We start from the raw sequence: 14,442 nt of genomic DNA on the forward strand, positions 1-14,442 counted from the left end.
CTACCCATTGACCCGTTCACTGTGGCTGCCAGCTCTGGCCTGGGAAATCCCTGGATACTTGGGGGTGGTGACTGTGGAGGAGGGAAGGAGTCTGCTCCCTGAAGCTGCCATTTTCTCCAGGCAAAATGATCTCTGCAGCCTGGAGATGAGCTGCAATTCTGGGAGAATTCCAGGCCTACCTGGAGGTTAACAAGCCTAGACTTGCCCCTTTTCTTTGGTCTGTTTACTACTACAGTCACTTAGCATCAAGAAGTTCCTAGCCAAGTCCGTTTCTGCCTCCAAGTACATCCCCCCCACATCAAAACAAAACATGGGGAAGAAGTCAGCCTTCCTCCATGCTGTATTGTAAAGGGTGTCACTGCCACCTAGTGTCCAAAGAACAAAACAGCATCCAAAGCCTCTCATTGCACATATTGTTTATTAAAGGTAAAGGTAAAGGTATCCCCTGTGCAAGCACCAGGTCATGTCTGACCCTTGGGGTGACTCCTTCTAGCGTTTTCATGGCAGACTCAATACAGAGTGGTTTGCCAGTGCCATCCCCAGTCATTACCGTTTACCCTCCAGCAAGCTGGGTACTCATTTTACCAACCTCGGGAGGATGGAAGGCTGAGTCAACCTTGAGCCGGCTGCTGGGATCGAACTCCCAGCCACATGGGCAGAGCTTTCAGACTGCATATCTGCTGCCTTACCACTCTGCGCCACAAGAGGCTCTTATTGTTTATTACCACCTAGCATTTCACATAACTATTTTAGAGAAATCTGCTTAAAATCGAGCCACTTGACTAACAGCAACTTCACTCTCTGAACAGAGTCTTCTGAAGGTGATGTCGTGCAAACAGCTAATAACACCTGTCCATATGGAAACTTTCTCTGTCATAGGCGAGATATCCTTTCTGCAGTGGTCAGGAAGGCTCCCTCACTTCCATCATCCTGAGCAATGTGCAAATTAGAATTGTTCAGGAGGCCTTTTTTAAATACAAGGAATGGGTTTGTCATTTTAATGCCTGTGAAATCTGTTTTACACAACTGTTTGGAGGCATTGTCCTCTAATTTTATAACCCAGTTTACATGCATTATTTGGTAGTATCACACTGCTTTTATGACTCCCCCCCCCCCCCCGACTTCATTAAATCTGGGTTGAGTCTCAGTGAGAAAAGCAGACTACAAGTGAAACCTCTTGGGGGCAGATTGTTCCAAACATAGAGCTTCCCCAGGTTTTATTTTTGCAAACCACGGCATCTCAGAGACCTCTCCCACTGTGCTCTTTTGGGCATGCAGGGACTTTTGCTTTAGCAAAAAACAAACCCAAACCAACCCCTCCCCTAAACACAGGGTAAATGCAGCTGGGACAAAAGGCATTGCCTGCTACAGACCCATGTAGGGCAGACCCACCTTCTGCCTCCATCCGACACAGCTGCATCTTTGAGCACAGCACTGCCACTGCCAAGAAGGTGCTGGAGGGAGCCGTAGCTGTACCAGGTGTTAGTTACTGTGATTTGGTGCAGACCTGGACAGAAGCAAACACAGGCAACTCCTCTTGGGTGTGAGCGAAACACAAAAGCACTGCAGTGAAAGTAGTGATTGGGCCAAGGGGCAGTTCCCAGCACACCTCTCTTCCACCCCTACCAACTTCTGACACAGTTCATTTTCATCTTTTGGTCCAAGCTGGCTCCCTCCAAACCTCACCAAAATCTTTCATGAAGGATTGAAACTTTCTTGATGCTGATGTAATTCCAGAAAAGCAGAAGGGACAGACCTAGCTCACAGCAGAATGGCTGCACCCAATACTGTCTCCCTTCACACCTCTCATGCTCAGCCTCTCCATTTCCTCTGCAGGGACCTCGATTTGATCAGGCTTGTCACCCTGTTGGCTTGGCATGATGTACGCAGCATGGTCGTTCATAAGCGTGTCAAGTTCAATGCGTCGCACTTCGATTCCTGGGAACCCAAGAACAAGGAGGAGAATATGCTCACAATCTAATGGGCCACCAAATAGATTTTTAATCCTGAGAACTGTTTGGTGGGTGGTTGGGAAGGACAGAGGTGGAGATCAAGCATATGGCTTGGTTTATGTATCACTTTATCCAAATCTCCTAATGATGTGGTACAGAGCCTCAATCACTGCCTGGCTACCGTGGTTACATGGCTGAGTGAACACACTGAAACTAAATCCTGAAAAGACAGAGGTAATGCTGGCTGGGAAACAGGAGGCCTTGAAGGATATTGTGTCTTTTGAAGGTTATTTCCATGGGGTTCAGTTGATCCTTACTGACTCAGCTAAGAGCCCAGGGGTTATACTGGATCCAACATTACTAATGAAGACGTGAAGTTGATGTAGCTGCAAAAGATCACTTTCTTCCAACTCAATCTAGCCTGGAAGATGGTCCCCTATTTTTACATGGATCTGACCACATGGATTTATGCCCTGGTAATAGCAGGACAAAACTATTGGCTACTGTCGATGGCTCAGAGTTTGCTGAAGTCACTCCCTGCCTTCAGGCTAATTCCACTGCTGTCCTTTGATAATTTATGTTGCTGCTTCCCCCTGGTTGCTAAATTCTGTTTTGACTTACCTGTTTTATTATTATGAAGGGTATTGACACCTTTCAACCTTTAGTAACCTATCCAGAGGGCACTTCAGCCAAGAAAAAGTGGCAGTGGGGACAGAAGCAGGGGACAGTCAGCAGTGCTTGCTGACCCCAGTGGGTGAACGAAGAGGCCTGTAGGGAGTGTGTGACCCAGGAGGATTTCCATGGGAGGACACTGGCTGCTGGGGTAGAGGCTGGGAGAAGGCCATTGCCCTTGGGGTGGAGGGCAACTCCTCAGAATGATGCTGAGTGAGCTCCAAGGAGATGGTGTGGCAGATCTGGATGCTGGGATGGGCTTTAAAAGTGGTAGTTTGGAGGAGCCTGGGGGAGTAAAGTGAAGCATGGCTGAGTCGGGGTAACCACAGCTGGGAAGAGAAGGAACTCCAGGGACGGAGTACAACATGGGCCTTCTGTATGCAGCTTCAAAATATTGGTCCAAAGTTCTTTCCACTGCCTGATTGGTACTAAGCCAGTGGCAGGAGAAGATGGACCAACATCCAGACTCATTTCTGCTGTGCTTTCTGTTACTCCAGCTAACCTGGTGGCCATCTGTCTCACTTACTGTAAGCCAAAAACTGTTTTATTAAAAAAAATATGATATATGATGAAGGATTGAATTGTATATTTTTGTCTACACTTGGCCATATACCCTCACTTAATCCACATCTTTTAACTCACATAAAAATAATGACTGCTTAGGCAAAGGATGAGCAACATGACTCATGGCACCATCTTGGGACCTCTATGGGAAAAGCCATTGTGTCCAGCTGGCCCTAGGAAGGTGCTGGTGATGACACGGATGAGCTACCTCCTCAGCTGGTCTATACAAATCACAACCTGCCTTGCAGGATCCAAGCAACAAGGCAAAGCTGCTGCCAGCCAAAAGTCTGGAGTTTAAGAACCTGTACCATCCCAACCCTACTAGATATTGTCTCTCACTGCACTATAGCAATCATCCACCAGTGGACTGTCTTTTCCACCACTGGAAAATCCAGCTGTAAAGAACTGCTAGCACACTGGAAGTGCAACATTCCAAGGACATGATAATGCAGCCTAAATGATAAGACTCTTACTGTTCACATTCTTGCACTGCATTCTTCTTGTGCCAAGACAGCCCCGGAATTCTGCATCAACTCACCAACATTCTTATTCTTGATGGTGACTCTGGGCCTCTCCTTGCTCAGAAGTTGCTGAAGGCTGGAAACCATCTTGTCCATGTTGTCTACCACTGTCATAGGTCCACCAATGATCTGGGGAAGCACAAAAACAACTGGAAGAGGCCTCAGTGGCAGCAGAAGGACCACCGCTATCCCAACATCTTTCCATACCCACCATGCCCCAATGCGCCTCTTTTTACCGGTTGGATCTCAGACCACTCCTTAGCGTTCTGTTCCTCCAGAATTATCCCAGCAATTTCCACATAGTGCTGGCCGAGCTGCTCCAGCCTTTCTAGCTGCTTTGGCTCCCTGGTGACTTCAAAGTCTGAGACCTTTCTCAGCAACTGGAAGACACCCAGGAGAGCAGCTGTGTCCAGAGTGGGTGGCTCAGCCTCCGTCAAGACAGTCTCCACGACCCCCAGGAATTCAGTGGCTGCTGAGAGATTCAGGCCTTGAGCCTCTGCTTGGAAGACGCTTTCAGGAATCTGTGGCAGGGCAAAGAGTCCAAAACCAGAAAGGTGGGGCTAAATGAACACCTCCTTGTGCTCCTCATTATTTGTTTCATTACTAAACTTATACCTTGCTTTTCTCTTCGCTAACATCATTTCCTCCATTTTATCCTCACAACAATCCTGTGAGGTAGGTTAGGCTGAGCATATGTGAGTGGCCCATGGCCCTCTAAGCAAGCTTCCATGGCAGAGTGGGCACTCAAACCTGGGACTCCCAGATCTGTGTGGTACGGTGCCCAGTGTGAAGTACGCGAGCTGCAAATTCCTCAAGCGCTAGAGCAGTGTTATGCTCTATAAGTTCAAAGCAGCCATGGGTCTGGGTGACCCTGAGCCAGTTACTCCCTTCTCAGCTTAACCTACCTTACTGGGTGGCTGTAAGGATGAATGGAGGGAGAAGAACCATGCAAGACTCCCTGCAGGGTGAGCAGGACAACAGTGCATGTGTAGACATCGTCTTTTATGGTAGGACTTGGCATTCCACTCTGCTATGTCTTTCACCCACTAACAAACTTTGGATTTAAGATACTTTGGGTACATGTGAAGATCTTCCAACAGACTGGGGCTGGGCGATTTATAAAACAGATCTTCCTTGCAATTTTTCAAGTCAGGCAATATTTGGTTGCAGTCAGGTCATTGGGGAGGGTTTTTAATCTCCTCTGTCAGTCTCACAATCTGTCCCCCCACTATGGGGGCTGTAATAAGCACCTTCAGGTGAACTGAGATCTATCACCTGCAAGGAGCTCAAGGTAGCATATACAGTTCTCTCCCATATTTTTTCCGCAAGAACCCTATAATGTCAATGTGGGCGGAAAGACAGGAATTGGCCTAAGCCACAGGCCCTGCAAGACAGTGTCACCCACTGAGCTTTATGAGACAATGGGGATCTGAACTTGGATGTCCCTGATCTGAAGTCAACCACCACATCACATGGTTCTCTCACAAAAATGGTATTGGGGAGGAGAGAGTTAATCTCCTCTAGCAGCTCCAATCAAAACACCCTTAATAGCTGCAAGTTGCCAGAAAACAAACAAACAAACCATGAGGAAGAGATATCGTCTGCTGACTTGCCTAGTCTGCCCCCCCCCCCAGGATGAAGCAATTAATAATAAGAAACGGACAGTGATCTGGCTACATGACACTCACCACTGTGGCATTTGCCCGCCTGTTAACTTGAGCTATGAACAAATGGTTGGAGTTTGATTGTGTTTCCTTCAGCTGGTAATAAAGATCTGAGAAGGAAAATGCAACAGCGAAAATTTAGTGTGCTTGGGATGATGCTGACCCAAGGAAGATATGATCAATTGAGGCCAATGCAGACAACTCTTTAGGCCTGGCAGGAAGGGAATCAAAGTAACTCCGGATTATCCCTCCGGTCATGCAAACACATCATCCCATAAAGAGACATTGTTGGAAGTGAAGGATTGTGCAATATCTCTTTGCAACAAGCACACCAGCATTCCAGAGGGGGCAGCAGAGCTAGTAAGAGGGGACAGGTTGGATTCTTCTGGATCCTTCCTCCTGGCTCTTCCTTTTTTTTCCCCCAGAAGGGAAATCTCAGATATTTCCTTACTTCCAGCTGTTTCCTTTGTATCTTTATGCTGCTAGGGTTGCCACCTTCCAGGTGGGGCCTGGTGACCTCCCAGAATGACAACTGAGTTCTAGGGTGTACAGAAAAAGCTAAGAGAAGAGCTGTGCTTCCTTATGCAGATGGAACAAACAGCCATACCTTTTCTGTAGTGGCAGACAAAGGGTAATGGCTGGAGGCAAGAGGCATAGGTGCGGACTCCAGGGGCAACTCTGAAGACACGGCATTCCTCCACAGGCCCTGTAAGAGCATGCAAGCACACACCACAGAGTCGGTCAAGAGCATGCAATAGCTTGATAGGTATTTTGCCTACCCCTGTGACTCACAGAATGCCCATTATGACCCTTCAGTATTTACGATGCACCCAGAAACTGTCAGTTGTGGTAACTTGTCCTTGATAAGGCTCCAACTGGTTAAGAAACTTCCTGTCTGAGAGCTCCCCCATACCTACACACTATTGGCTGTGGCCCCCAGTTTATGGCACCCACTATTTACTAAAGATTTCTGTTCTCCTGTATGCTGATGATATGGCATTGATGTCACTGACTAGAATAGGGCTGAAGAGACTTTTGGATAGCCTCGGCTTATACTGTAAGGATCCAACAGGAACATGCTGCAACTGAATGAGAATAAGGTGTGCAGCTTCTGAGAGGGTGTGAGGCAGTGTGAAACAGGAGAGAAGCCTGGCACAGTGTCCAATAATAGGAAGCACTGTGTTGTCTTAGCAGGAATGTCAGGGAGATGTTCAGGAATGCCAGCTGGAGAGGGAAAGAACAGCATCACAAACACCCGTTCTTTCCCCTCTTGTGTCTGCTGCTACCTCTTACCTCACCCCCTTACCCCACTGCACCTGCCCAAAAGCACAGTGCCTCAGTGATTGTGCCAGGTCTCCATTTGGCTCAGGACACTCCCCCTTTCCCCCTTACCTTGACTTTCCCTACTAAGCTGTGCTGAACTTTACCCTCTTCTCACAGCAGCAATTGAGAGAGACGCCAGACAGGCATTGGTCTGTAGCACTTTGAAGATTCCCATTTGAGGAAGGGTTTTCTTTCCTCCAGATCAAAGGGGAAAGCCCTAGAACTCCACCTACACTTCTTGAGGGCAGTCCACTTTGATCTGCCTTCCTGCAAAGCTGCCCAAAGGTTGGCAGGAGCTGTGAACCTGGAAAAACCTTGCACAGGGCATGAGGACAAGAGGAGCTGTTTGCTACTGGAAGAAAGAGAGAATCTCAGAGGTTCCTGTTATCAAGGGCAAACTGGTTATGATAATCCATCTCCATGAATTATGCTTTGTTCATCAGTGGCACACAATCGTCTATGGATGTTCTCACAGTTTATTCAGAGCCACCTATGCTCATTGTTGACCCAACCTGTTTGCTATACACAGGGAGAAGCAGTCCCAGCTGTCTGGGCTCCAACAAATCTCATCTGAAATTGGGATAACTGATATTTGTGGGACTGCCTCCTCCCCTACATCTCTCCAAGGAGCCTACGCTCCATGCAAAACCTGCTGAAGATCCCCAGCCCTAAAGAAGTAGGGAGCAGGCCTCAACCAGAGCCCTGGCGCTAGCCTGGTGGAACACTCTTCCAGAGGAGACCAGAGGATCCTGCAGGACATATAATAGTTCCACAGGCCCTGCAAGACAGAATTGTTCTACCAGGGCTCTGGTTGAGGCCCAAAATGAACTGGCCTCCTTATGCATCTATATATACACATCCTTAATGCCAAAACTAAGTTAAACACCTGGATTAACATTTTCTCCCTACCCTCCCGCCCCCAGTTGTCAAGGAATAAGGACAGCTCCTGAGTAGTAACACATAGGAAATAGAAACAGTGACTATAATGATTTATTATTGTTAGATTCTTGTACTTTAATACGGTAATTTTAATTTATTTGAAATGGCATTGTTTTCACCATGATGTACCATCCTGAGCTTTCTGGAAGGGTGGCATAAAAATGCAATAATGTCAAATACTGGATATGCACATGCCCTGTAAGGCTACCAAAAATTAATCTGTATGGATAATGCTGAGGGCTGATATGTATCACTGGGTTTTTTTTTTTACAGAGAGCGCATTCGTTGCCATGCTCAAGGTGAAATAATCGGCAGACAGCCTCACTTACAACGCAATCTCAGCCATGCCCAACAAACAGAATAAAGAGTCTCAGAACAATTCAGACATCATAATCAAAGAGGATGACAAAGGAGGAACTGCTGTCATCATGAACAAGTTGGACGATATACAAGAAGCTGAGAGACAACTCAACAACACACCACATTTCTACAAGCCACTGTCCTCAGACCCTACAAAGTAATACCAGAAAGAATTAAATTAAACAATGAAGAGATTCCCTGCATATTTACAGAAACTCTATATCAGAGGTAGTCTACCTGTGGTCCTCCAGATGTTCATGGACTACAATTCCCATAAACCCCTGGGATCCACCTAAATAACACAGACCTGGCATCCTGGTACACCCAACTGTTTCAAACTATGGCATAGTTTATGTAGAGGTATAATCCTAGATGGGCTCTAAGGTTGGCAACTTCTGGGAGTATTTGGGGGCAGAGCCATGGGGGTGGGGAGTGTTGCTGACACCATGGCACCTTTGTCCTCATTCCCACCATTTCTCTACATCACACAAGCAGAAAATGGGAGCACTGCAGAGAAGGTGTCTTCTCATCAGTGACCTTTGCTCAGCTTCCTTTCCTCAGGCTGCTTCCATATAGAAATTCCACCCACCATGGAAAGCAGGAAGTCCCAAGACAGCTACTAACCGGAGTTGCGACACAAGTGAGATTTACCTGGACAGGTGAGTTGCAGCATTGCCTGCTGGACACTTTTTTCAACATCCAGGATGTCAGCACGCCAGCCAAACACCAGCCCCTCCTCAACTGAGAAGCAAGAACGCACTTTCTCCATCTGTTCCCTGCTGAGGACTCTCCGCCAAACATGCAGGTCTGTGAGGTTCCCACTGAATGACTCTTTCTCCTTGAAGGCTCCACCCAGGGAATCTTGATCTTGCCCAATAATGAAAGTTCCATGGCCATAAATGGCCTGTGAAGCAGAGAGCCCCATGGCAGAGGCCTTCTCCTTCCCATCAGCATAGATAGCCCACGTGCCATTGTGAAGCTGCCACGTGACACAGAAGTGGTGCCACTCTCTGTCACTGCGGAACACCGGCAGGTATGGTGAGTGATGTCCATGAATGATGATGGCAAACCGGACAAAGCCATCATCGTCAATGAAGCCACGCAACTGGAACTCATTGATGAAGGCCGGGACTGCATAGGAGAAGACAGTGGAAATATCCACAGCCCCAGGGTCCCACTGGATGTGGGCACAAGCACTCACAGCTGGCATCACTGGGAAGTCCATCAAGATCCTCACAAACTTCGTGTCTGTTTTGTTCTTGAACTCCAGGACAGGAGTGGAGTGAATTTCTGAAGAGTGGAGCAAGATGATGTTGAAAGGGGAAGCACACAGAAGATTGGACATTACATTTATTAGTGTATCATAGATAGTTTCGGATTTGGGGGGGAAAAGGATGGAACACTGATACATCATAACACCCTTCAAAACATCTGAGGAACTTTGATGACCAGGAGGCCATTTTACCAGCATTCTAAGTCACTTTCTTCTTCACCTTCTGCTTCCTGTTATAAAGGAACAGCCTTCATGTTTGAAGACTCCTCGGGGCTCTGGGTGCAAGTAGCACCTCTCTGCTTCCAGTTAACATAGTACACAAAGCTGGTTATCTACTCAAGCATGGCTGGGGCTGGCAGCATTGGAGAAGACAGCCGTCATGGCTATACTGTCCTGAACCGCGAGGGAGGGCAGTATAGAAATATAAAAAATAAAACAAAACAATCGTTGCCTCCAAGAACCATACAGCCATAGGCCATGCTATCAGCAAACCTGTAAGGTACTAGTGGTATCAGTGAATTTCGGCTTGCTCCCACCATGGCTGATCAGATACAACCCTCATCTCTTCCCTTAGGCAGATGAACTTAGGCAGATTGTGAGTGGGTGGGCAGGTAGATGTGAGTTCCTGCAGGGACTAGATGACCCTGGAGGCTCCTTCCAACTTTATGGTTCTTTGATTCCCTTTCCCTTTTGAACATGTCAACATTTTCAGAGACAGACATTATGTCCCATCCCCCCCCGCCCCCCGCACTCAGGCCAGAAATGTTGCCTACTTCCGTACTAAACTCACAATAACTGAGGTATAAAAGTTTCCTTGCCAACCCGGAAATGTGTTACTACTTACGCCTCTGCTTGGTCCTCTGCAAAAACACCTCCTTGTCATTTAACCAGATGGTGTTTCGGATCTGGTGGGATTGCAGCTTTTTGCTGAGAGATGCCAACTCCCCATCCCAGGTCTCCAAGAGCAATTGAGCAAAACGCTGTTGGCAGTATCTGTCCGCGTGCCACCAGTCCAAAGTTGCAGGTATGTATTCGTACACATGTTCTCTGGTCTCGATGATGAGGGGGACAGGACCTGAAGGAGGAAAGTGATTGGAGTGGAGGAGCTCCTGAAGTCTCCATGACACCTTAGCAAAGACTTTCCTTGAGTGACCCTTGAACAATCCTGGGGATGGAGAGTGGTACAAATAGGTGGCAGCAGGACTTGACAGTAATGACACATAAAGGTCATGTCGTTGGAGGGAGGCAGGAATGAGACAGAAACTCAGCTTCTGCACCCCGAGTTTGTGGCACTCTTCTTCCATTGAGCCCTCTTAGGGCTGGAAATGGAGGATTCACCCCACCCTATATGCCCAGAGCAAGCACATTCATTCTTGTGGTAAAATGAACATCCGACATGTCTGCCACAAATAGGGGATGGATTTTTGCATTTCCATCTCAATTATAGACAACCCATTTGTAGCCTAGCAAGAATAATCCATCATGGATGCAAAAAAGGAAAAAAAGAGACTGTATTGAAGACAGCAGTTCTGTGCATCAGCTATCAAGCCAAACAGCCGGATTAAAATGAGGTCCTTTTCTCTCCTGTCCAGCAATATAAGCCACTCAATGGATTAATGGTTTGACTAGGTTATAGGCAACGATGTGTATTGAGACAGACCAGGCATCTGCTGCCTATGCGTCTGGTGATAAATATGGCTCAATAGAAGAAGAAGAGTTGGTTCTTATGCCACTTTTCTCTATCCGAAGGAGTCTCAAAGCGGCTTACATTCACCTTCCCTTTCCTCTCCCCACAACAGACACCCTGTGAGGTAGCTGAGGCTTAAAGAGCCCTGATATTACTGCTCGGTCAGAACAGTTTTATCAGTGCTGTGGGGAGCCCAGGGTCACCCAGCTAGCAGCATGTGGAGGAGCGGGGAATCAAACCCAGCTTGCCAGATTACAAGTCCGCACTCCTAACCACTACACCAAACTGGAATCAAATATGGTTCTTTAAAAAAATAAAATAAAATCTTTAAGTTTAGGTATATCGAGGGGGTGTCTTGGATGCCAGAATAACCAGTAAATGAAGGGAATGGCAGTAAAATATTTTTATGGGACTGAAGGGCTTCTTAAAGATGCTTTACAGAAAGGAAAGTGATAGCTAAAAACAGTTGCCAGTAAGTCATGTGCAAATCAGTGCAGATTTATGTCAGTGGACTAAAACAATTGTGCAAGTTGTTAGACCCTGTGAATGCCACTTGCTAATCAAGAACAAGCAACAACCAGTGTTTTGGCGGTAGAACTTTATGGATTATTAATCAGCGTGTCATTTATCAGTTATGTCGAGTTGTATAGATTTAGTTATTCAAATGGACTCTTCTGTAGGGACTGTTTGCTGATCCCATGCTCTGATTTCTTTTTTAAAGCAGTTTGGCTCTTTACAGACCCCCTAGAGAGACAAAATATGATACTTCTCCCTGCCATGCATATATAAATACATAAAAGCACAGATCAAAACACTAACCTTTTGAAGTATGATTTTCAGCAGGTACCGTGAAGCCTAAGATGTTTCTTGAAGGAAGGCCAACCTGTAAATGTCATTTTTTGAGAGCAGTTCTTTCAAGATCAGTTTTTCTACATCTGTGAACTTCCTTCCAAGTCTATTCAGAATGCATAGCCTGAACTCCTAGGATTTTTATATTATTGGACAAAGACAGAGATTACCCCTAGAACACGCTCAGTAATAAAGAAGTTAGTGCTTTAGAGACTATACAGCCAACCATGTATGTGGGATTCAGGATAACAGTATCCAAGATAATGGGTGTTAAGGTAGGCTCACACTCCTTTCTCTTAGGAATTAAGCATGAAATACACTTCATCTACACTCCTAAGGCTCTTTATTTTTTGCACAAGGATGACAGTGATTACCAGAGTCTCTGCTTTACTTGCAGAAGACTCTTTCCCTGCTATATCAAGGATCTCAAGTAATGTGAACTTTCCTTGAGATCTCGGAGAATTCCTGACACGGTAGATAATAGCAATCTAGACAGCCAAAGAATGGATTTGATATAAAGCAGAATAATCATATATTATTGTGTTAACAGATCAAACACAATATCTTTCATTTTGCCCAGAAAACTACAGGGTTCAAGAACCCCAGAAACACTTAAGTAGCTCCTCAGAAATCCACAGGAGCCAAAAAATGGCATGACTGTCTAATATTAAAACAAACAGACCTGGCCCCTCTTTGAGAGAATGAAAGACAAGTTGTAAGCAGGCTCATAAGTAAAATTCAAACATCCAGAAAATTTACCAGAAAGCTAAGAAGCCAGTAGCCACATATCCTGTGTCGGCAGATCTTGCTGATCAGAAGGCAGACGTCCATTTTCTGTATAAACAAAAAAACGTTATTCCCGGGACTTTACAAGAAAAACATGTTTGCAATAATGTTTACAAATTCAGAGGGAGAATTAAAGCAAAGCAGTTCAGAGGCAAGAAAAGCCAAACCAAGTCCACAGGATGCTCCGAGCAACTCAGTCTCCAGAGGACAAGATGCTATCAAAGCAAGTATGGTATTCATTGCAGATATGTGGAGGAGTGCTCACCCCAGGCCTTGAACCTGGTTTCTTGTCTTCCTGTGGTTACTTGGCTTGGCTCACTTGCTCGAGCCATCTGAAATGATGGGATTATCCCTTCCAAAAGGCAGGTACTTCTCAAAGAGAAGTGTTTGTTTCTGCTCTCCACATATAGGATGCTCATGATTTACTCACAGCTCCTCTGAATTATTTGGCTCCACAAGTTTCCTTGTGGCTCCGGAGGATAACAAGAGGCAAACAAAACTGAACGCCACCCTCTTTCCCACGTCCGATTCTACTTCTATTTCAGTTTCACGGAAGGCAGCAAAGAATCTCCTTTCGCCGAAGCAGAAAAGTGGAGGGAGGGAGCGGGGCGCCAGAGGGGGCAGAGATACTAGACGACCCACAGCTTGCCTCTTGGTCCTAGGTCGCTCGTGGGCGCCGACCAGCGCTGCCTCGGGCTTCTGGGTCCCCGCAGGCGCCTCGAGAGGGTCCGCTTGCCGGTCCCTCGGCCTCCGGACGGTGCAGGCAGCCTCCCGCCGCCCGTGCAGCTCCGTCGAAGGAGTCTCCGGCGATCGCTTGCCTCGAAGAGAGGCGCGGCGAGGTCGCGCACGGGCTGCAAACCGCGTCTGCGGACACGCGCCCACGAGGGGGCAGCTCGACCCCCCTCCCCGGGCAACTCGCCCGCCGCCAGGGAGCGGCCGGGGAGACTTTGCGAGGGGCGACGGCCCCGGGAAAGCAGCCAAGGCCAGGGGGAGGGAGGGAGCCGGGGGGCTCCTAGGGGAGAGGGGAGGGGGTTAATTGAGAAAGCCCGTCGTGGAGCACCAATTAAGACCCCTTCCTCCTCCTCCTCCAGTGTGTGAGGCAGGCAATACTAAAAACAAGGTTGGATGTTTGCTGCAGAGAATCCAGCCGTCTGCTTTAGCAAGTGTGCAGAACCAGCCCCATCCTCTCTGCTCAGGAGCAGAAAGAGGACACGCTCTAGTCTAGCAGCACGAAAAGCCCCTTGCCGGATGCACCCGCACATCTCCGGGTATTGCACTGTCCTTAAATAAGAGCAATCGCCCACCTTCTGGTTGATATAATAGGGCAGGTTCGATCCTTGTTCGCCCATGGAAGTTTGCTAGGTGACCTCTGGCCAGTCAGCATAGTCAGCCTAACGTACCTCACAGAGTTGTTGTGAGGATCAAACTGAAGAGAGGAAAACAGACACTTTGGGTTCGCATTGAGGAGAAAGCAGCAGAATAAATTAAGAAAGTATGCTACAGAGCAACAATTGTCCAACAGTGTGTATGCAGTGAGTCTTTCAGGGCTTTTGTAGCACTCTGGCTTTTGCAGTCATTTATAAAACTACCTTTGAAATCTCTGGTAAGGTGGACTACAGACTCAAACAGACAAATTCTCACACAAGCAGAATGAGTAGAATATTGAAGGGACAGAACAGACTGCTACATTACAGGTGGTAGATTTAACACATTCTTCCTCCCCCCCCCCAGCCCTTGGTGTGCCAAGGGAAGTCAAAGCAGGAGACCTATTCATCTAAATTAGCCATCAAGACCAAATCCCAGAGTACTCTAAGGCTAAGGGCTGTGTCAAAGTAGGACAATGGTTTACTAT

General features: G+C 47.1%; 1 protein-coding gene across 4 annotated transcripts in view; it reads right to left on the minus strand.

Annotated features, from left to right (window-relative positions):
* ADGRD2 (adhesion G protein-coupled receptor D2) overlaps positions 1–14,007 on the minus strand; it is a 41,705-nt gene extending 27,698 nt beyond the window's left edge. Inside the window, exons 1-11 of one of the 4 annotated variants that reach the window (XM_077305874.1) lie at positions 13,895–14,007; positions 12,564–12,638; positions 11,775–11,838; positions 10,113–10,343; positions 8,647–9,285; positions 5,981–6,079; positions 5,398–5,483; positions 3,946–4,230; positions 3,727–3,838; positions 1,804–1,938; positions 1,393–1,507 (exon numbers count right to left, since the gene is read on the minus strand). In XM_077305874.1, the coding sequence (XP_077161989.1) occupies positions 1,393–1,507; positions 1,804–1,938; positions 3,727–3,838; positions 3,946–4,230; positions 5,398–5,483; positions 5,981–6,079; positions 8,647–9,285; positions 10,113–10,343; positions 11,775–11,838; positions 12,564–12,638; positions 13,895–13,939 (1,886 nt within the window). In that variant the 5' untranslated portion in view covers positions 13,940–14,007. Of the gene's footprint in view, positions 1–1,392; positions 1,508–1,803; positions 1,939–3,726; positions 3,839–3,945; positions 4,231–5,397; positions 5,484–5,980; positions 6,080–8,646; positions 9,286–10,112; positions 10,344–11,774; positions 11,839–12,563; positions 12,641–13,020; positions 13,041–13,232; positions 13,688–13,894 lie in introns of those variants that run through there. The other 3 variants (XM_077305875.1, XM_077305877.1, XM_077305876.1) reach the window with 3 other exon arrangements.
* Positions 14,008–14,442: the final 435 nt, after the last annotated feature.

This window comes from Paroedura picta, chromosome 12 (assembly GCF_049243985.1).
Source record: "Paroedura picta isolate Pp20150507F chromosome 12, Ppicta_v3.0, whole genome shotgun sequence".
NCBI lineage: Eukaryota > Metazoa > Chordata > Lepidosauria > Squamata > Gekkonidae > Paroedura > Paroedura picta.